Below are 21,507 nucleotides of genomic sequence, written 5' to 3' on the forward strand. Positions count from 1 at the left end.
TCCCGAAAAGCAAATACTTGATGTTGCAGTGTTCTAATGTTTCAAACCCAAATTGGAAGTTTGGCATATATCTTTGATATTGGTATTTTGAGTGCAAGGCAAAAGCCTCTAATGCTAGAATGAGCACTATATATTGAGTGAATGTGTGACCTGTTAGTGCTAGCTGGAGCCTTACTGTCTTTAACAATCATCAGTTTGTTCTGATAATTTACATCAGCTGGGATGTTCTTAATGTAATAACCAAAATGCCAAAGGAATCCTTAACATGACACATTGGCTTTTGTGATGTGTAAGATCCAGTGGCTTTAGATGGCTTTTTATAATACGCTCCAATTGAATTACTTTATAAATTGTGTCTACAGAACAAAAGTGCATTTTTATGTGGAGTTATGAAGACCTACAGGCAGAGAGAGAAACAAGGAAGCAAAGTACAAGAGTCAACAAAGGGACCAGATGAAGCAAAGATTAAGGTAATGTATTTAGATACAAAAATTAAGCTGTAATGGAGGAGCAGGTATATTTGTCTCTAGAAGGAGACTGGGTAAATCTGAGTATGCTCATAAATCCTCTTCAATACACTGAAGTAGCATACAACACTGTTTGGAAGCTTTCCACTCTGATACTGTCAGGAAATGCACATCAGACAAATACTTAAGAGGCATGCTTCCACTAGTAAACTAGCAGGTGTTTTAAATTAAATACTTGATTTGAAACTTTGGTTACTGTAAGTATGTAAATTTGAACGACTAGACTGAGGCCTGTCTGAAGAGAGCATGCCTGAGTGACTTTTTTCCATCAAATTTTGTGGTAATATAGATATTTTTTTGGAAACTTGGAAATAAACATAGCACACATCTTAAGCAACTATTATGAATAGGGGTCTACTTAAATTGTGGAAAAATAACACTTTTTGCAGGTTGAGCAGGACGTAAAGCGCAAATTTCGTGGATATGTTCATACAGTTGTAAGTTCTATGCCATCTTTACTTCTGCGCTGCTGCTGATGGCGGCACCACCTTCAGAGCTGGGCAGTGGGAGAGTGGCAGCTGCTGGCAGAAGTAAGGGTGGCATGCAATATACAACTATATTTGTTGCGCAAAAGTCAGCATGGTTTCTGTAAAGGGAGATCATGTCTTACTAATCTATTAGAGTTCTTTGAGGGGGTCAACAAACATGTGGACAAGGGGGATCTAGTGGACATAGTGTACTTAGATTTCCAGAAAGCCTTTGACAAGGTCCCTCACCAAAGGCTCTTACGTATATTAAGTTGTCATGGGATAAGAGGGAAGATCCTTTCATGGATTGAGAACTGGTTAAAAGACAGGGAACAAAGGGTAGGAATAAATGGTACATTTTCAGAATGGAGAGGGGTAACTATTGGTGTTCCCCAAGGTTCAGTCCTAGGATCAATCCTATTCAACTTTTTCATAAATGATCTGGAGAAAGGGGTAAACAGTGAGGTGGCAAAGTTTGCAGATGATACTAAACTGCTCAAGATAGTTAAGACCAAAGCAGACTGTGAAGAGCTTCAAAAAGATCTCACAAAACTAAGTGATTGGGCAACAAAATGGCAAATAAAATTTAATGTGGACAAACGTAAAGTAATGCACATTGGAAAAAATAACCCCCACTGTACATACAATATGATGGGGGCTAATTTAGCTACAACTAATCAGGAAAGAGCTTAGCGTCATCGTGGATAGTTCTCTGAAGACGTCCACGCAGTGTGCAGCGGCAGTCAGAAAAGCAAACTGGATGTTAGGAATCATTAAAAAGGGGATGAAGAATAACTTATTGCCCTTATATAAATCCATGGTACATCCAAATCTTGAATACTGCATGCAGATGTGGTCTCATCTCAAAAAAGATATGCTGGCATTAGAAAAGGTTCAGAGAAGGGGAACTAAAATGATTAGGGGTTTGGAACGGGTCCCATATGAGGAGAGATTAAAGAGGCTAGGACTTTTCAGCTTGGAAAAGAGGAGACTAAGGGGGGATATGATGGAGGTCTATAAAATCATGAGTGGTGTGGAGAAAGTGAATAAGGAAAAGTTATTTACTTGTTCCCATAATATAAGAACTAGGGGCCACCAAATGAAATTAATGGGCAGCAGGTTTAAAACAAATAAAAGGAAGTTCTTCTTCACTCAGTGCAGTCAACCTGTAGAACTCCTTGCCTGAGGAGGTTGTGAAGGCTAGGACTATAACAGGGTTTAAAAAAAGAACTGGATAAGTTCATGGAGGTTAAGTCCATGAATGGCTATTAGCCAGGATGGGTAAGGAATGGTGTCCCTAGCCTCTGTTTGTCAGAGGGTGGAGATGGATGGCAGGAGAGAGATCACTTAATCATTACCTGTTAGATTCACTCCCTCTGGGGCACCTGGCGTTGGCCACTGTCGGTAGACAGGATACTGGGCTGGATGGATCTTTGGACCCAGTATTGCCGTTCTTATGTTCTATGTTCTTATGAACACAGCTGTGAAATTTGCTCTTTATGCCCTGACCAACTTGTGAAAAAGTGTGGATCCACCCACGCGCCCCCCTCCCCCCCCATTTTAAGTAGACCTGTACGCATAACTGTTGCTTAAGATGTGCTCGGTGTTTTATCCCAGGTTTCCAGAAGTATCTATATTACCACAGAATTTTGATGGAAAAGAGTCATGCCAGGCATGGCCCTATAGTATAGGGTAAAAGTAAACAAAAGACAAGATTTCACGGTCCATGATGTGTTTTTTCACAGCCACGAATTTGATAGACCCCCCCCCCCCCCCCCTCGTTGAGGCAAACTAGGCGCCCAAAAATTAAAAAAAAAAAAAAAAAAATGCAATCAACTTTTGGGAGGAATATGTAGTGTGCTGTTCAGTGTGTCATAGAGAATGCACTAAATACTGGAAATATGTTGCATGTTGCTTCTGGGACACCATGTCAGTGTGTTTGCTTAAAACAGAAGTGTTCAGGCTTCCTTTTCTGAAAAGCAAGCTGAACAGTTTTTTGCTGTAAACTTTTCTATACAATGTAACACTTCTGTGCCCACTGACAGTGGTCTGCACAGCCTCTTGAAGAGGCCTATAGCTTGCTGTATGGTACTGGCAAAGTGCAAATTAGGAAATGTCAATCCCAATTAACTGTCATATCGTTAAAACTATCTAATGTGACAACTTTTTACAATTTTCAGGCTTTGCTAGAGAGGACTGGTTATACTCTGGATGTGACCACTGGACAGAGGAAATATGGGGGCCCTCCTCCAGACACTGTCTATTCAGGCATTCAGCCTGGTATTGGAACAGAGGTTAGTGTATGCAGATTATTCTACTGGGCCTTTTTGTTATGCTTTTACTAAGAAATTCAGGAAATTAGAAGTAAACAATACAACAAGTAAAAGCATAGAGTCTTGCAGATAAGGACACACTTCAGTATCCTATTGGCTTTCCGCAGTTACGTTCTGCTTCTGCAGAAGATAACCACAGATGGCAGAAGAAGCAGAGATGGTGTAGAGAATAAAACTAATTGAACAAGCTTTTAAAATAGGATAAGATGACCAAAGTGTCAGATGACTTAAAACTCTAGCCAAACAGATCTGATTGAAAAGAAACCATTTGACCTTTTTCTTGTACAATGTGACTGTAACTTGAGGGACACTAATTGGTTTTGTTAGAGACTACATGCAAAAAATGGGTTTCAGAGTAACAGCTGTGTTAGTCTGTATTCGCAAAAAGAAAAGGAGTATTTGTGGCCCAAAAAATGGGAAGATGCTTGCAAATGTAAGTAAAGTGTTCAGGTAGAGAGCTCTGAAGTGTATACTAAATAAATGAGTATTTGTGGATGGGTTGCCTACATTTTGTGGATCGTTCACATACATTTTGTTTCAGTTACACAAGCATCCTGGAAACTTTCAGAGGACTACTATCAAAACTTCAGTTCTGTCAGTGAAATCTATTAACAAAATTATTGAAAAGGCAAATTTAATTAATTGAAGTACTTAGTATTTCGTTCAAATAGTCTTGAATCTACTGTAAACATATTGGCATCAGTAGCTGCCCCACAGCATCTTAATAGAATCTTCCTATAAATTGCTGTAGGGAACCCATTGGTATTATCTCTCTTCCAATGAGCTAAAACATTAGTTTTAAGGTGGTTGTCATTTCCTTTTAATATTAACCAAAATGACTGAAGTATGTAAATAAACATTGATTAGTTGAGTCCACTATCACTTGTCCACATCCAGCTGTTCTGCAATAAATTTGATATTTTGCTGCAAGTGAAAATAAGTTACTCTCAATTAAATATATATATATATATATATATATAAATAAATAAAAGGCAAGAGGATACAACACTTAGTAAAGGAAACTTTTATATATCTGTCTGAAAGGACCTCTTAATTATCCTGCATTGTGTGGCTCAGTCTGGTGTAGGTCCCCAGCTTTTAAGAGCCCTAAATTCACCCTGAAGTTACAGTTCAACAAAGGAAAACTGAATGAAGTTGGATATTTTAGGGTTGGAGTGGCTTTGGTTTTTGTTCTGTCAATGCATTTATGATTGCTGTTACCAAATTCCCCCATCCCCCTCACAAACGTAAAATTTAACTGAATTTTACATCCACATCACACTCTGGTTAACAGTTTGTATGCCAAATTTTAGCCTAGATTGACGTCGTTTGCCTAAATTGAAGACCCTGTGCAATGTGAACGTACAGCTGAAACTGCTAAACTGCTCCTATAGCTATTTACAGAAATAGAGTTTATGTATCCATTTTATGACACTTAATTTCAAATTGTATATGTTGGTATGTAAATCAGGAGCCTGTTATTATCCTTTACATTGAGAAGCTATTGATGTTATATAAGTAGTGGTCAGGCTGCTCACCTCCTTTTCTTAGCTCCTCCACAGTAGCCATATACAACTGCTGGTATTGCAGACTTCCTTTCTACCTAGTGTAGCAGAATGATTGGGAGTAGTACAGTGATTGGTAACCCCTGTGAATCTACATTGTATAGTTGAGAGGGTTTAAGAACAGACAACCTGATGGGCACTAATTTCCATCTTTTATATACATGGAGAGGAACTCTTTCATCTCCTTCTCCGGGGATGGAGTTTGAATTAGGCATTAACACAACTGACTTGTATACTAAATGCATGAAATGGCACTGTGAAACAAAAGTCAAGAAACACTAAAGTTAAGATTGAACTCACAATCTTATGCATATGCAAAAGGATACAACTTGGGTCTTGAATTCCATCTAATCAGGCCTCAATGATTTGTGTATAGAAATAGTAATATTCATAATGGTAAATTGCCTAGAAATGGAAAGGAGATGGTTATTTTTAAGGCTGGATCTTCCTTCTTCTTTTCAGTATTTATAGGTATTATAGTGATGCTAAAACTTATACTGAGATTGGGGCCCTGTTGTGTTAGGCATTGTACGCTCACTCTCAGGCAAGGCAAAGCATGGGAGGGGAAATGGAAGCACAGAGGTGAATGAGTTCATTGTGTGGTGCTGCTGGTGTGATTACATGACATAGTATGAATGACAAATATCCATTTATTCCTTAGGACAGCATAAAGTAGTGTTAAATAGCTGTATTATGACTCCTACCTGAAGGCACTCAGTTGGAGTCCCCCAAGACTCAATCACCCTTGTTCATGAATCCACTAGGGACACAATGTCATGCTAGTGTAATCAGCTCTGTCTTTCTGCTGCTGTTTACCTCTTCTGATACCTTCTGTATATTGGGGCCTGGATGAAAACCAACTTGCTGAGGCTCCTTTAAAATAAGGAGATAATGCTGATTTTAAGACTTTGCAAAATCTACAGTCAGTATGGAGGTCTTGTTAAATTTGTTCTTAGACCCCCAGATTGCTTTTTTTGGCCAGAAATACCCTTTTTGTCAATGGATGCTGACAATTACATCCCCTTGCCTCCCCGCAATCCCCTTTTCTCCGTTTACAGTTTTCTATAGTTTTGTTACCTTTAGTTTTGACAGTTGGGGTGGGCTATACATCAGGCCTAATGAGAGCTCATCAGAAGCTCCACCTTCTGAATAGTATAGGCTGGCAAGAACATATTGAGCTTGATTGCTTCTAGAGATACAAGACAAATACCTAGTGTAAGCTTTACACTGAATGAAATTCTAAATTCTTAGCCGACAACCACACTTCTGGCTGTAGGGCAGAGGTGGGAAAACTACGGCCCCTGGGCCACATCTGGCCCATGAGACTGTCCTGCCTGGTCCCTGAGCTCCAGCTGGGAAGGCTTGCCCCCGGCCCCTCCCCCCCTCCCCCGCAGCCTGAGCGCGCTGTGCCGCCAGTGCTCTGGCCTGCTGCTCTTGCCAGGTAGCGTGGTGGCGTGGCTGGCTCCAGCATAAGGGGGTGGGGAACAGGGGGTCCTGGGGCAGCAGTCAGGGGACAGGGAGCAGGAGGCGGTTGGATGGGTCTGGGTTCTAGTGGGGGGGAGGGCGGCAGGGGGCAGTTGGATGGGTCGGGGTTCTGGCCGGGGGGGGGGGGGGAGGTCAGGGGATGCAGAACATGGGGGTTGGATAGGGCGTGGGAGTCCCAGGGGGCCTGTCAGGTGTGTGGATAGGGGTTGGGGCGGTCAGGGGACAGGGAGAAGGGGGGGTTGGATGGGGGTGGGGTCCCAGGAGGGGGCGGTTAGGGGACAAGCAGTGGAGGGGTTGGATGGGTCAGGGATTCTGAAGGGGCAGTCAGGGGGTGGGAAGTGGGAGGGGGCAGTTGGCAGTGGGGGCCAGGCTGTTTGGGGAGGCACAGCCTTCCCTACCCGGCCCTCCATATAGTTTTGCAACCCCCATATGGCCCTCGGGCCAAAAAGTTTGCCCACCCCTGCTGTAGGGGGAGTGTGGTATATCTACTCCTATTGGGAAATTGATCTTACAGTAGCCTATGACACAATTTGGCAGACTGGTGTGCACTACACGAAGTAAAGAATTCTTCATAGATTGTACTGGCAGCTAGCTGAGGCTGTGAGGTAGATGTTTTTAAGTGGCTCTGTAACTGGTGATTCTAGAAGAACAGACTTCTGCAAGGCACAGTGCTCATACCAATTTTATTTAATGTAGTCACCAGTGACCTACTGAATACTTCAAGGCAGTTCATGTACACCAGTATTTGTTTGTCCACAAGGGACTGACTTCAAAAGACTTATGAGGAGAGGCTGAGGGAACTGGGATTGTTTAGTCTGCAGAAGAGAAGAATGAGGGGGGATTTGATAGCTGCTTTCAACTACCTGAGAGGTGGTTCCAGAGAGGATGGTTCTAGACTATTCTCAGTGGTAGAAGAGGACAGGACAAGGAGTAATGGTCTCAAGTTGCGGTGGGGGAGGTTTAGGTTGGATATTAGGAAAAACTTTTTCACTAGGAGGGTGGTGAAACACTGGAATGCGTTACCTAGGGAGGTGGTAGAATCTCCTTCCTTGGAAGTTTTTAAGGTCAGGCTTGACAAAGCTCTGGCTGGGATGATTTGATTGGGGATTGGTCCTGCTTTGAGCAGGGGGTTGGACTAGATGACCTCCTGAGGTCCCTTCCAACCCTGATATTCTATGATGCTATGATTCTATGACTGAAGAGAACCTGAACAGTGAGATTCATAGATTCATAGATATTTAGGTCAGAAGGGACCATTATGATCATCTAGTCTGACCTCCTGCACAACGCAGGCCACAGAATTTCACCCACCACTCCCACAAAAAAACCTCACACCTATATCTGTGCTATTGAAGTCCTCAAATTGTAGTTTAAAGACCTCAAGGAGCAGAGAATCCTCCAGCAAGTGATCCGTGCCCCATGCTACAGAGGAAGGCGAAAAACCTCCAGGGCCTTCCAATCTGCCCAGGAGGAAAATTCCTTCCCGACCCCAAATATGGCGATCAGCTAAACCCTGAGCATATGGGCAAGATTCATCAGCCAGATACTACAGAAAATTCTTTCCCGGGTAACTTGGATCTTACCCCATCTAAAACCCATCACAGGCCATTGGGCCTATTTACCATGAATATTTAATTACCAAAGCCATGTTATCCCATCATACCATCTCGTCCATAAACTTATCGAGTTTAATCTTAAAGCAAGATAGATCTTTTGCCCCCACTACTTCCCTCGGAAGGCTATTCCAAAACTTCACTCCTCTGATGGTTAGAAACCTTCGTCTAATTTCTAATCTAAATTTCCTAGTGGCCAGTTTATATCCATTTGTTCTTGTGTCCACATTGGTACTGAGTTTAAATAATTCCTCTCCCTCTCTGGTATTTATCCCTCTGATATATTTATAGAGAGCAATCATATCTCCCCTCAACCTTCTTTTAGTTAGGCTAAACAAGCCAAGCTCCCTGAGTCTCCTTTCATAAGACAAGTTTTCCATTCCTCGGATCATCCTAGTAGCCCTTCTCTGTACCTGTTCCAGTTTGAATTCATCCTTCTTAAACATGGGAGACCAGAACTGCACACAGTACTCCAGGTGAGGTCTCACCAGTGCCTTATATAACGGTACTAAGACCTCCTTATCCCTACTGGAAATACCTCTCCTGATGCATCCCAAGACGACATTAGCTTTTTTCACAGCCATATCACATTGGCAGCTCATAGTCATCCTATGATCAACCAATACTCCAAGGTCCTTTTCCTCCTCCGTTACTTCTAGTTGATGCGTCCCTAGCTTATAACTAAAATTCTTGTTATTAATCCCTAAATGCATGACCTTACACTTCTCACTATTAAATTTCATCCTATTCCTATTACTCCAGTTTACAAGGTCATCCAGATCCTCCTGTATGGTATCCCTATCCTTCTCTAAATTAGCAATACCTCCCAGCTTTGTATCATCTGCAAACTTTATTAGCACACTCCCACTTTTTGTGCCCAGGTCAGTAATAAAAAGATTAAATAAGATTGGTCCCAAAACCGATCCCTGAGGAACTCCACTGGTAACCTCCCTCCAACTTGACAGTTCACCTTTCAGTAGGACCCGTTGTAGTCTCCCCTTTAACCAATTCCCTATCCACCTTTCAATTTTCCTATTGATGCCCATCTTATCCAATTTAACTAATAATTCCCCATGTGGCACCGTATCAAACGCCTTACTAAAATCTAAGTAAATTAGATCCACTGCGTTTCCTTTATCTAAAAAATCTGTTACTTTCTCAAAGAAGGAGATCAGGTTGGTTTGGCACGATCTACCTTTTGTAAAACCATGTTGTATTTTGTCCCATTTACCATTGACTTCAATGTCCTTAACTACCTTCTCCTTCAAAATTTTTTCCAAGACCTTGCATACTACAGATGTCAAACTAACAGGCCTATAATTACTCGGATCACTTTTTTTCCCTTTCTTAAAAATAGGAACTATGTTAGCAATTCTCCAATCATACGGTACAACCCCTGAGTTTACAGATTCATTAAAAATTCTTGCTAATGGGCTTGCAATTTCTTGTGCCAATTCCTTTAATATTCTTGGATGAAGATTATCTGGGCCCCCCGATTTAGTCCCATTAAGCTGTTTGAGTTTCGCTTCTACCTCAGATATGGTGATGTCTACCTCCTATCCTCATTCCCATTTATCATGCTACCATTATCCCTAAGATCCTCTTTAGTCTTATTAAAGACTGAAGGCAAAAGTATTTGTTTAGATATTGGGCCATGCCTAGATTATCCTTGACCTCCACTCCATCCTCAGTTTATATTAACTAACTTTATATTAATGCTCTTATGGGCTTTCGTCTACATCTTAAAATATAAACACTTAGAAAACTTGTAATTGCTAGTTCTAAAACATTGGATGCTTGGCATCTAAGCCTGTGATTGCAAAGTCTATGACGTTGTTTGCACAAGGGGCAGCTAAAGATGTACATCAGCCTTTAACTCTTGCATTTCCTAACTTCTTAGTACTTACTGTTGAAGCCTTTGGATTTTTTTTTTTTTTGGTTTAATTGTCCTAGGTATATCTAAAGGAAAAGTGCCCAGTTCTATAGGCAGACAGCTGTCAGTCACAAATTCCCTTGTGTAAAATAGTTTTAGGGCCAAGTATGCAGCTAATATCTCACTGTATTATTTGGATTGAGGAGTATACATCTGCCATCGCTCTGTTGTGCTGATTTTGCAAAACTCTTGCACTGTGTGCAGCTAGCACCACAACCATTGCACCTAACAGCTGACAAGTTCTGTTGACAAAGCTTTCTTCATAGCTAATCAACTTGTCCTGCTTCTGAAGCTAATTAGAAGATGGAGCTTAGTTAACTTACTGCGCACACATGTATACCGTATACATAAGTGCTTAACTAGTGGCTTAATGGAATCGTCTACTGAACGTGTTTAATTCTACACTTTCAAACTCTGCATGAAATTTAAGCCGAACTTCATTAAACTTGGCAAAGCACTTCTCCTCAAATCCTGTTTATAAGTCCAGTTTGACATTACATAGCGCAGATGTTTGTGTTATCCCTGAGTGGGAAAAGTGGCAGCTGCTTTACGATGAGGAAAATGCTTTTTATGCTCTCAATTCTAAAAGAAAGGGGTTCTGCTGAAACGTTTAAAAAATCATCTTTTGGCAGAGGCCAAACATAAAGCGGTGTTTGAGAATAGATTGTAGCGGAAACTTGTTAAATATACTCATCTGCTATTAAGTGACTGCTATATCTCTCTTCCAAATGGGAAGAACTCTTAAAACTTAAGTCTGGATTTTTAAAGATACATGTGAAAACTGTTTTACCTATTAAGTAACTCAGATAAAGTGTGAAGAACATTTGGTATGTTTAACTTGGTTTTCTTCTGAGTTACCAAACCCCATGTTTTGTTTGTGTGCCATTCAGTGCATGATACTCTTAAATTGTGTTGGAACCCAACTTCAGGTGTTGCTTGTGGGTCCTGTGGCTCAGAATTAGGGTACTTGGTATCATGTCCAGCTCTGTTTGGATGGAAATTCAAATTCAATTAATGCACAAACATTTTATTTTTTATTAAATAAAACTACCTTAAGTGCACTGGATAACTTTTTTTTTTTAATGTGTCAAAACATGTTTGCATTTAAACCTGATTTTAAGAACGTTTATCTGTAATTTACGTATTGAACTGTTTCTGGCCACCACGTCCTTCAATATTTTACAACTAGTAGGTCTTATAATTTAACACCTAATTTCCATTCATACATTGGATGCAAAAAAACAAACATTCCTGCTTTTTCAGATCCAGGGTTTCTTAACTTTGAATGAACTAGTTAAATAAACTGAAATGGAAAAAATATTCTCCCTGCATCTTCAGAATAGGCCACTGCTGTCAAAGCTCTTTTAGCACTTCAGTAAACCCTGGTTGAAGGTGCTTAGCCAGTGACTTCCACCAGTTCGTTGGGTTGACTGTCTTTTTTTTTTTTTTTAAAGTTGGCTGCAAACTTAATACTTTTTGTATTTCATTTAAATTATTTTAATATATTAGTGAGTTTAGGCTGTAGACCCCTGCAGGTCCCCAGCTGCCCTGCAGCTCCCGGTGGCTGCAGAGGGACCCCGAAGCTGCTCAGCGGCTGTGGGGGGAGGAGGGGAGTGCTGGACCCTCCTCCCTCCCCATTTTGTCAGGGATGGTTTTTAGTAAAAGTCATGGACTTCTGTGACTTTTTTTTTTATTGCCCATGATCTGTTCCTAACTTTTACTAAAAATATCCATGAGTCCTGTATCTTCAGGAACATGGGCCGGTACAGAAAGCTGCAAGTGGGGACTTTCTTTCCAGACCAGAAGATTAAAGTGGGTGATGTTGAAATGCCCTTAGTGATCCTGGGAGACGCGGCATGCCACTTAATGCCATGGCTCAGTAAGTGCTGCCTCAAAAATCCCTGAGCTGGACCCCACCAAGAGTAGGGTCGGCCCTCCCTTGCTGCGTACGCACCGTCCTCTCCAGCGCTCTAAATATTAGTGGTTTTAGTACCCTGAGCATGCGTGTTGGGGAAAATGCTTTCTCAAATTAACTTAAATAATCTGTGCTCTTTTAACACATTCTCCTAGGTACTGATGATGTGGCTAGTGCCACAGCTGATCAGGGTCTTTGCATAAGAAGCAGTATTCAAATCACACTATCTCTAATACATTGTGGTAAAAAAATTTGTTACTCTCTCTCTATGGCAGAGGAGTATTTTAATCATCCTTGGGCTCCTTCTTGTTTGAGAATATTAGGCAAATAATTGTTGCCTTGGTTTTGTTAAAGGGAAGTGGTCTGCTTGAAAATCACACCTATTGAATCTTCTACCTTCTGTTGAAAGAGTCCCCCCTGAACCCGAAAGCTGAAGGAGATTAGAGGAAACCTTTCTCTTCTTTCACGGTCTGGTAGATTTCACAGTCTTGTTAGTCATTCGCTTTTTATCCTAGCACATGTCTAGCCAGCAGCTAGGAGGTGTGATTGCTAGTGCAGGTGGATTTGCACACACTAGCTCTGCTTAATCTAGAGCAGGGATTCAGATTTTTTGGTGTTTTCAGATCTTGCTGGTGGCCTTGCTGACAGTTTTTCCTAAAATACTTAACTTTCGGAAAAACAAATACGCACATATACATGTCCAAATCATTGTAATTTATGTAGGATTTTTTCACTCAGTAACAAATAATTGTCTGTCCTTTACTGGACCGAAGCAGAATAGAAACGCACACAAATAAGGTGCTTTGCGTGTTCTTGTCTTTGTATCTTTGCTTTTTTGGTTTCACTTTTTTCTCCCTAAGACTTGCTAGCTGATAAGTCTTCTGCTGTGAAAAGAGATACTTGTATGATTGTTAACATCACTTTTCACACTTACTCAGCTCTGGCAAACCCTGGGACAAATTAAGCCCTGGATGGGGAGGTGGGCAGGGAGGCAGTGGGGCCCAGGGATGATGGCAGGGTGCCGAGCTTGGGGCCGGAGCCTGGAACCAGAGTTTGCCACTGTGTGGACAGAGCCCAAAGCCTCATGGCCAAAGCCTGCCTCCCGTACCCCTGGGAAAGTGGGGAATTCACCAGCTCCCTGCACCTCCAGCATTTGTGTCTCCAGAGGGGGGGCAGGACCCAACCGCTGCTAGTGTCCCTGGGAGAGGCTGTGGCAAGAAAAGGCCCTGGTAGTTGCATTTAGAAACCCTGATCTAGAGTGCTAGATATACAGTAACGCCTTGCTTAACATTGTAGTTATGTTCCTGAAAAATGCTTCTTTAAGTGAAATGATGTTAAGTGAATCCAATTTCCCCATAAGAATTAATGTAAATGGGGGGGGGGGGGGGGTTAGGTTCCAGGGAAATTTTTTTCACCAGACCAAAGACTGTATTGTATTGTTTTTTATTTTTATTTTTACTTACACACACACACACACGTTTTAAACAATTTAATGCTGTACACAGCAATGATGATTGTGAAGCTTGGTTGAGGTGGTGAAGTCAGAGGGTGGGATATTTCCCAGATAATGCCTTAGTGCTAAGTGAGTGAGTTTGTGTGTGTGTGGGGGGGGGGGGGGGTGAGAGAACCTGGATTTGTGCTGGAAATGGCCCACCTTGATTTTCATGCATGTTGTAAGGAGAGTGGTCACTTTGGATAGGCTATTACCAGCAGGAGAGTGAGTTTGTGTGTGTGGTTTTTGGAGGGGGGTGAGGGGGTGAGAGAACCTGGATTTGTGCAGGAAATGGCCCACCTTGATTATCATACACATTGTGAAAAGAGTGGTCACTTTGGATGGGCTATTACCAGCAAGAGAGTGAGTTTGTCTGTGGGGGGGCGGAGGGTGAGAAAACCTGGATTTGTGCTGGAAATGGCCCATCTTGATGATCACTTTAGATAAGCTATTACCAGCAGGAGAGTGGGGTGGGAGGAGGTATTGTTTCATGGTGTCTGTGTATATAATAATGATATTCTGCAATTTCCACAGTATGCATCCGATGAAGTGAGCTGTAGCTCACGAAAGCTCATGCTCAAATAAATTGGTTAGTCTCTAAGGTGCCACAAGTACTCCTTTTCTTAGTCCTAAGTGATGAACTAGCACTCGGCTGAGCCCTCAAGGCTTAACACGTTGGTTAGTCTCTAAGGTGCCACAAAGTATTCCTTTTCACATTGTTAATGTAGCCTCACACTCTACAAGACAGCATGAATGGAGGGAGGGGAGACACAAGGCAGAGAGAGACAAAGACACACACACCCTGTGTGAGAGACACCTGCATTGTTCCTTTAAGTATGCTGACCCCACTCCAAGTACATTGCCTTTTTAAGTAGATTAGCAAATTGAGACAGCTGCTGCCAGCAAGCTCCCTTTGTCCTGAGCCCTGTCATGTCCCCCCCTGTGGAGATAAATTACAGGAGATGGGGGTACAGGAGCAGGGGGGGGGACACCCTGATATTAGCCCCCTTGCCCCACCGCAAGTAGGAGGCTTCTTGGAGCAGCTCCAAGGCAGAGGGCAGGAGCAGCACACGTCAGTGGGGGGAGGGATAGATGGGCGGCTGCTGCACAGGGAACTTAGGGGAACGGGGAGCTGATTGGGGGGAGGGGGGCGGCTGCCGGCCCACCCTAATTCCAAGCCCCCACCAGCTAGCTCTGTCCACTGACAAAGCAGGTGGCTGCCAAACAACGTTATAAGGGAGTATTGTGTAACTTTAAATGAGCATGTTCCCTAATTGATCAGCAATGTAACAACGAAACAATGTTAACCAGGACGACTTTAAGTGAGGAGTTACTGTAGTGGTATGGTCACTGCTATATTCAGCATGGTAACTCTAGCAGAGCTAGTGTGCATATGTCTACCTGGGCTGGGAACCACCTCCCTGCTGTTGTGTAGACATACCCTGGGATAAAAAGTATAACCTTAGCTAGCTCATTCTGACTAACAAAGTTTAATGTAGACAAGGTGCACGCTGCCTCTGATGTGCTGAGATGATAGAGTTTAAGCTTTGCCTTTAATTACATGGACTTAGTATGTGTTTAACTGTACACTGCCTTGGCTAACAGCAGGTTGTCCACCCTAGACTTAACGTGATGCAGGATATCTTTTTTAATCTTGGTCTAGATAAAGGCCATAAGAATATGTATACGGGTGATGAGAGTGTTTGGTGTTCTTGAGTCTGCTCATAAACCCTTGTACTTCTTTTAAAACTGCTTTAAAAAAATTCAAGACATGCGACTTTGCTTTCTTAGAAAACTGCATTATTTTAAAAAAAAATCAATTGTTTGAAAAAGAAATTGGGTGGACACGTGTCTGTAAATTGGTGGTAAAATCTCGATACCTCTCCGCTTAGGCATACATTGTGTGTATCTTCAAAACTGTTTTTATAATACTTGTGTTCGGATGCTCAGAGCTGTCAATAACATTCAACTGTCAGTACTGAATTTCTGTTTGATATGCGTCCAAAAGTGACTCTGAGAAATCCGACCAATTTTTGAAAACTGACTTAACTTTAAAACTTAGTTTAGGAAGAAGAAAATTTTTAAGGTTGTCTACCATTCATTCATTCATTCGTTACATTTAGCAAAAATTTGCCAAGTTAGTTTCCATCCTGCACCGTTTAAACTTACTGTTTAGAAAACATCATGGGTATATCTTTACAACTTGACTTAACAACAACAAAAAATCCACCAACCAACAAGTACAGCAAGGGTGAGAACTTGTTTCTTTTCGACAGAAGTTACTACAGTTTAGACTCAGGAAATGGAGAAGTTCAGACGTGAATAGCTATATCACCTCAATTGTGTTTAATATATTAAACCTCTAGTGTTTTCTGCTCTTCCTTATTAATTACATATTTAAATCTGTCTGTTTTTGTGTGATACATTTTTAGGTTTGGAATGGGCATGTTACTTATGAATGGCAAAGCCAGACAGACCAAAAATAGAATATCTTGAATGAATGGCTGGGAAAACTTAAGGATAGGTCCACTCTAAAAAGTTAAGGTGACCCAGCTATGTCTTTCATTGGTGTGAAAAATCCATACCCCTGATTGCCATAGTTAAGTTGACCTGTCCCCGAGTGTAGACGGTGCTAGGTCAACGGAAGAATTTTGTTCAACCTAGCTACCCTCTCTAGGAGAGGTGGATTAACTGCATTACTATAGGGACGGGAGAACTGCTTCAGTTTAGCCACTCACTACAGCTGCAGCTGTGCCGCTGCAGTGGGTTTAAGCGTAGACATATCCTAATTGTGAAATGAGTCTATAATGGATAGATAGTATTACAGCCGTAACTAGGGGTTTCTTTTATAGTTGTTCATAAATTTATTGTTCATGCAGTTTTTGTTCCCAGAGAACTTCATTTAAAATGCCAATTCCAGGTCAGAATCTGCAAAGGCTTTTAAAGAGGTTTTGTTTTCTCTCCAGGTTTTTGTTGGCAAGATTCCCAGAGACTTGTATGAGGATGAATTGGTGCCACTCTTTGAGAAGGCAGGCCCAATTTGGGATCTGCGCCTCATGATGGATCCTCTGTCTGGTCAGAACAGAGGTTATGCTTTTATTACCTTCTGTGGCAAGGACTCAGCACAAGAAGCAGTCAAACTGGTGAGTTAATTCATTCTAGACACAGCAGGTTAATAGTATTACTCCACCAAGTTTAACATACCTTCTTCAAAATCCCTACTCAAAGCTCAGCTCTGCTATAGTTCATGCAGTGAATTGCCATGTGACAGTGGCTATGTGGTTGATCTCTGATTATTGCTGCTGATTGGTTTCAGATTGTGCGCACCTCCAGTCTGTGGTAAAACAACTGTGTTACTCCTTCTGCAGCCCCAACACCTTATGTACAGATGCAAACATGCTTTTTCTTCCACCTGTTATATCTTTGGTTTGGGGCTCTGCACCTAGGGACAGTCCTGGTACAGTGAGGCTTCAGCCTGCTTGGGCCTCTAAATTGAATCACAATATAAGAGTTGCAGGAAAAATAAAGTATTACGTACTAGGTTTCACCTGTGAACAGTGACTTTCACTACCTGTTATGTCAACACAGTTCCCCACAGTACATAGAATCCAAACTCTTCCTGTGGTTTTTTTTTAAGGAAGTATTAGCTCAGATTTTCTCCCTGGACATGGCCGTTTCTAGGGTTCTACTGTTAAGGCTGCTAAGCCCCAATCTAGACCTGTAGTGTTAAGAAAACTTCAGTTTGATTCCATATTAAAAAATGAACTTAGTTCTGTGGTGCAGGCAACAGCCAGAACAGAGTAAGAGAACTGAGACCTCAGGAGAAATGGCAGACTCAGTGCCCCAATCTCCCTTTCTTCTGGAAGCTGGAGAAGGTGTCACCTAATCCTCCTCAGTATATGGCCATCTGAAGAGACAACCTCATAAGACCACAGGGCAACTTCATGTGACATCGCTGCTGTTTTGCAATCAAGTTTCACTATATGACATTGAAGTATTTGAATCTGCCTTCTCACTACAGAGGGGCGGATGGGAACACTGTCTCTCCTACTGCTTCCTTTGCAGTCCCAGGAGAGCTCTACTCAGCTGCTTTACCTTTTCCTGCTGAGGTACAGCAGCTCTTCCTCTATATTCCTGACATCAGGGAGAGCAGGATAGATACTTGATTGACTCAGCCTGAGCCTAGAGGAACTCCTAGTAAGGGATTACTCCCTTCCCTCACAAAACCATGAGGGATAGCCCAAGAGAGGGAAAGTGTGAAGACTGCTAGTTGACAGCTGTCCCCAAAAGACCATATGCCAGCTGTGGAGAACTAGAATGGAAGCTGTACACTTACGTATGACCTGCCCCTCCACAGCCCAGTAATATCCTCTGTGCTGGGGCTGCAGGATGAGAATCACAGGAACTGAATGCTTTGGTTCTATTCGCTCTTGGGTAAATCCTTAACAGGTGACTTGCAGGTGCCTTCTGTTCTCCTTGTATTGCCTAAGTAGTCCAAATGGTGCAGAGCGGACCAGAGAATTCATCCCACTTGGGGGGGCGGGGTGGGGAGTGATTGGCTCTCAGGCTGAGAAGGTGGAATACTACTGCTGCTGTGTAGCCTCTCTCCAGGTTCATCGAAACCCACTTAACCCTTTCCTGGTAGGATCAACACCTGTTAACAGGGTGAGGTTTCAAGCAAACACTTGCAGCTTATTAGCCTCACTGAAAAGAACTCAGCAGTCATAATCTAAGAACTTGAACAAACATATGGCTGTGTAAGATTATCTTGGGCTCTTCCAGGACTCAAATTCCCAGGAGGACATGCATAATTCATCTTTTCCAATAGTATGGAGCTGAAATTCATAGCCCTAAGAGGTCATGAAAAGTCAAGCTTTGAAGTTAACACTTCCAAAAACCATTGTTGGCCCACTCCTGATTCTTGTGCTGGGCCTTGATGCAATAATTTGAAGCAGGAGAAAACATTCCTTGGGCAGGTTAGTTTAAGAAACTCCACAAAGTTGTGTCTCTGAAGCTGCCCAAGATATGGAAATGTTAAAATAACTCTCGGATGTGGCTTAGTGGACAGGCAATGGGTCACTGGTGAATGATTTATCACAATCTGCAATTTATCATATGGATGTTTTCTCCCATATGTGCATTGTGTGTGTATATAAATTTCTAAAGTGTCCTATCCAGAATTTTCAAACTCAAAATGTTTGTACAGGCAGTCCTTGACTTTATGATGTTTGACTTACAACAAACAGCACTTACGTTTATGAATTGACACCCTGATTTGACTTGACAATTGGTTTCCACTTTGACGCTTGGTCCCGCAATCGAGTTACGACGTTTTGGCTTATGACGCAATTTTCAGGAACCAGTTGTCGAAAGTCCGAGGACTGCCTGTATTAGTGTTTCGTGGTTGAATTTATACTTGGCAAAGAGGTGAAACCTGCTTTTGAGAAATAGAATGTCGTTTCTGCAAGATACTGGAAAAAATCAGTCTTAGAGCTTGGTGTTCATTATTTTTAGCAAAGATTTGAGTTTCCATTCAGATTGAATTAAGATCATTGCACTTCAAGTAGTATGGGACAATGTTGACTTGTGTAGGCTTCACTCATAGGGTATGATTCTGCTTTTGTTAACATCAGTGACAAAATCTTTAATGACTTAAATGGGAGTGGGATCAGGTTTGATTAAAAAAAAAAAAAAAAAAACACACAAAAAACCATAATCAACACTTTGTTGAAAAGCAGATTGAGTTCACTTACAATAGTTAATAGAAAATGAGAAGTTTATTATGAATCACTCTATTTGTATTGAAAGCAAATTTTCAAATGAATTTGGATCAGATATTAATCTGTCCCTTCAATAAACTGTTCTTTAAGTGCTTGCTCATTGTGATTCCATTCTAGGTGTGCGCGTGCCCATGCCCATGTGCGCGGTTGTCAGAGATTTTTGCCTTAGTGGCATCTGGAAGGCTGTCTGTGGCACCCCCTTGAGTTCCGCATCCATGCGTGGATATATCAGGCGCCGCCGGCCTTGTGCCCTCTCGGTTCCTTCTTACTGCCCGTGGTGGTCAATCAGAGCGCCTTTCCTTGCTTGACAAGGACGAGCGGTTTTTCTCCCTTTGACTTTGTGCCTTAAGGCCTTGTATGTAGTTAAGTACCCATTAATACCTTAATTGTTAAGGTTCCAGCAGGTTCCCCTGGTGGGGCATGCCCCGGTCTCTGGGTTTCAAGCCCTGAACAGACTGTAACAGGCCTATACCTGTTAGTGACCCTCACGGCAGTTGTCTCAACTGCTTGGGGGAGGCACGTGTTAAAGACAAGTACTGTATCTGTAAGAACTTCTGGTCCCACACGCAAAAAGAGTGGGACATTCAGCTCCAGGCTCTCCTGATGGAGTCCATCCACAATCCAGGTCTCCTCGGCATGAGTCACCAAGCACCTCGGCATCGATAAAAAGTACACCGGCACTGGGCTCCTCCCGGCACCACTCCCTGTTACCAGTACAGAAAAAGAAGGTGTGGAAGCACAGCTCCCCAGCACCAGTGAAGAAAAGCAAGGGGACAGCAGGGAAAGGAACTGCCTTGGGCCATGCACTCACCCTAGAGCCCCGCGGTCAGCTTTCTCCAGCTGTTAGCCCAGTAAAAGGTCCTCCCCTGACTACTGCGAGCAGTACTAGACTATCTTCCTTGCTGGCACCAATGCCAACACATGCTCCCACGCATTGAAAGAGCACAGGTCTCTGCCCACACAGCTAGCGCAACAGGTGCTGCAAGCTTTGGCGAAGGCTCCCGAAGAGGGCAAGTGAGTGTTGGAGCGCCGCAGATCCCCCAAGATGATGGTGTGCTCTCCACCACCGTGCCGATGCACGTCAGAGCCTCTGTCCAGGCTGCCAGATGCTTGCCGTTGGTCGCCGGCACCGTGGCCTCTGTCACTTTCACCCAAACAGTTTGCCAAAAGGAACGTGCTGGTCCCTCTACTACTGGCACCAATTGCCATCATGCAGGTTGTTTTCTTGTTGCCGATCACTGATGCCGTGGCAACGTTCTCCTTCCTGTCTCTGGTCCCCCCTGGCACCGACACGGGTCTCCATGGTGTGGGTACCGGCCCCCCTATGCAGGGCACTGGTCACCATTATCAATGAGCTCAAGGCAGACTCGGGCATCTACAGCCCCTCTGTAGTCTCTGGAAGGAGGTTCCTCTGGAACCGAGGGTCGCTTCAACTTGTCGCATGGACCCCCAGAGGCGGGAATGTGTTACTGAGCCGGCATAGACAGTATAGGGGCAATGGCGGCAGGGACGGTAGCCGGTGCAGTGGCCTTGTTGAAACGCATGGGTTGTTCCAGTCATGGCTATGACCCTTCATTGGTAGCTCCCTCGGAGTGATAACCACCAGCACCAGTGGCACTGAGCCTGGAACCAGAGACACACCCAGAAGCTGAGACTTGGTACGTGGTCCCCACCACTAAGCCACCCTCCCCGATGGAGGACGATGACCAGGGTCCGCCTCCGGTGGGACAGTTGTCATTTGCATCCCTGGATGAGGCGGTTGCAGGACCCTTCACAGCCAGCATGCCCAATGATTTTTTTTTATTATAGCCCTCCAGGCCTTGGGTGGCCAAGAACTTGGGCCTCAAGGTGAAGGAGATGGCTGAACAGGCGGACACTTTATTCAGTGTCCTGTCGGCCTCCACCCTGATTTTTGTGGTGCATGCAGAGGTCTTCAAAATTGCCAGGGCCATCTGGCAAACACTCTCCTCCATCTCCCCCACCTCAAAACAGGCCGAAAATAAGTACTTAGTCCTGCCCAAAAGTTTTTGAGTATCTTTATACCCACCTTCCCCTTGGCTCGCTAGTGCTCTCCTTGGCCAATGAAAAGGAAAAGCAGGGGCTGTTACCTTTCCTCCACCGCCTCCTCCCCTATGTGCGGCCTAGCTGTTGGTCACATCGGACTGCTGGGTTCTTGACATAATATCTTGGGGCTATCCCCTGCAATTTTTGGCTACCTCTCTTTCCCCTCCCCAACAAGGTTTCTACTCCTGGTACTTCCTGATGCCGGAGGCAAAAGGGGGCCTCAGACCCTTCCTGGACCTGTCACTTCTTCAACAAGTCTCTCAAGAAGCTGAAGTTTCACATGGTTTCCCTGGCCTCCATCATGCCTCCCTGAATCCAGGAGACTGGTAGGCT

At 43.2% G+C, this 21,507-nt stretch overlaps 1 protein-coding gene across 19 annotated transcripts in view; it reads left to right on the forward strand.

Moving 5' to 3' along the window:
* The window catches only part of HNRNPR (heterogeneous nuclear ribonucleoprotein R), a 90,150-nt gene that overhangs the window by 12,213 nt on the left and 56,430 nt on the right, over positions 1–21,507 (forward strand). For all 19 annotated transcript variants that reach the window (XM_037881859.2, XM_043532373.1, XM_043532367.1 and 16 more), the window contains 3 exons: positions 363–470; positions 3,175–3,288; positions 16,297–16,473. In XM_037881859.2, the coding sequence (XP_037737787.2) occupies positions 363–470; positions 3,175–3,288; positions 16,297–16,473 (399 nt within the window). The remainder of the gene's footprint in view (positions 1–362; positions 471–3,174; positions 3,289–16,296; positions 16,474–21,507) is intronic.

The sequence above is a fragment of the Chelonia mydas genome, chromosome 19, assembly GCF_015237465.2.
Source record: "Chelonia mydas isolate rCheMyd1 chromosome 19, rCheMyd1.pri.v2, whole genome shotgun sequence".
NCBI lineage: Eukaryota > Metazoa > Chordata > Testudines > Cheloniidae > Chelonia > Chelonia mydas.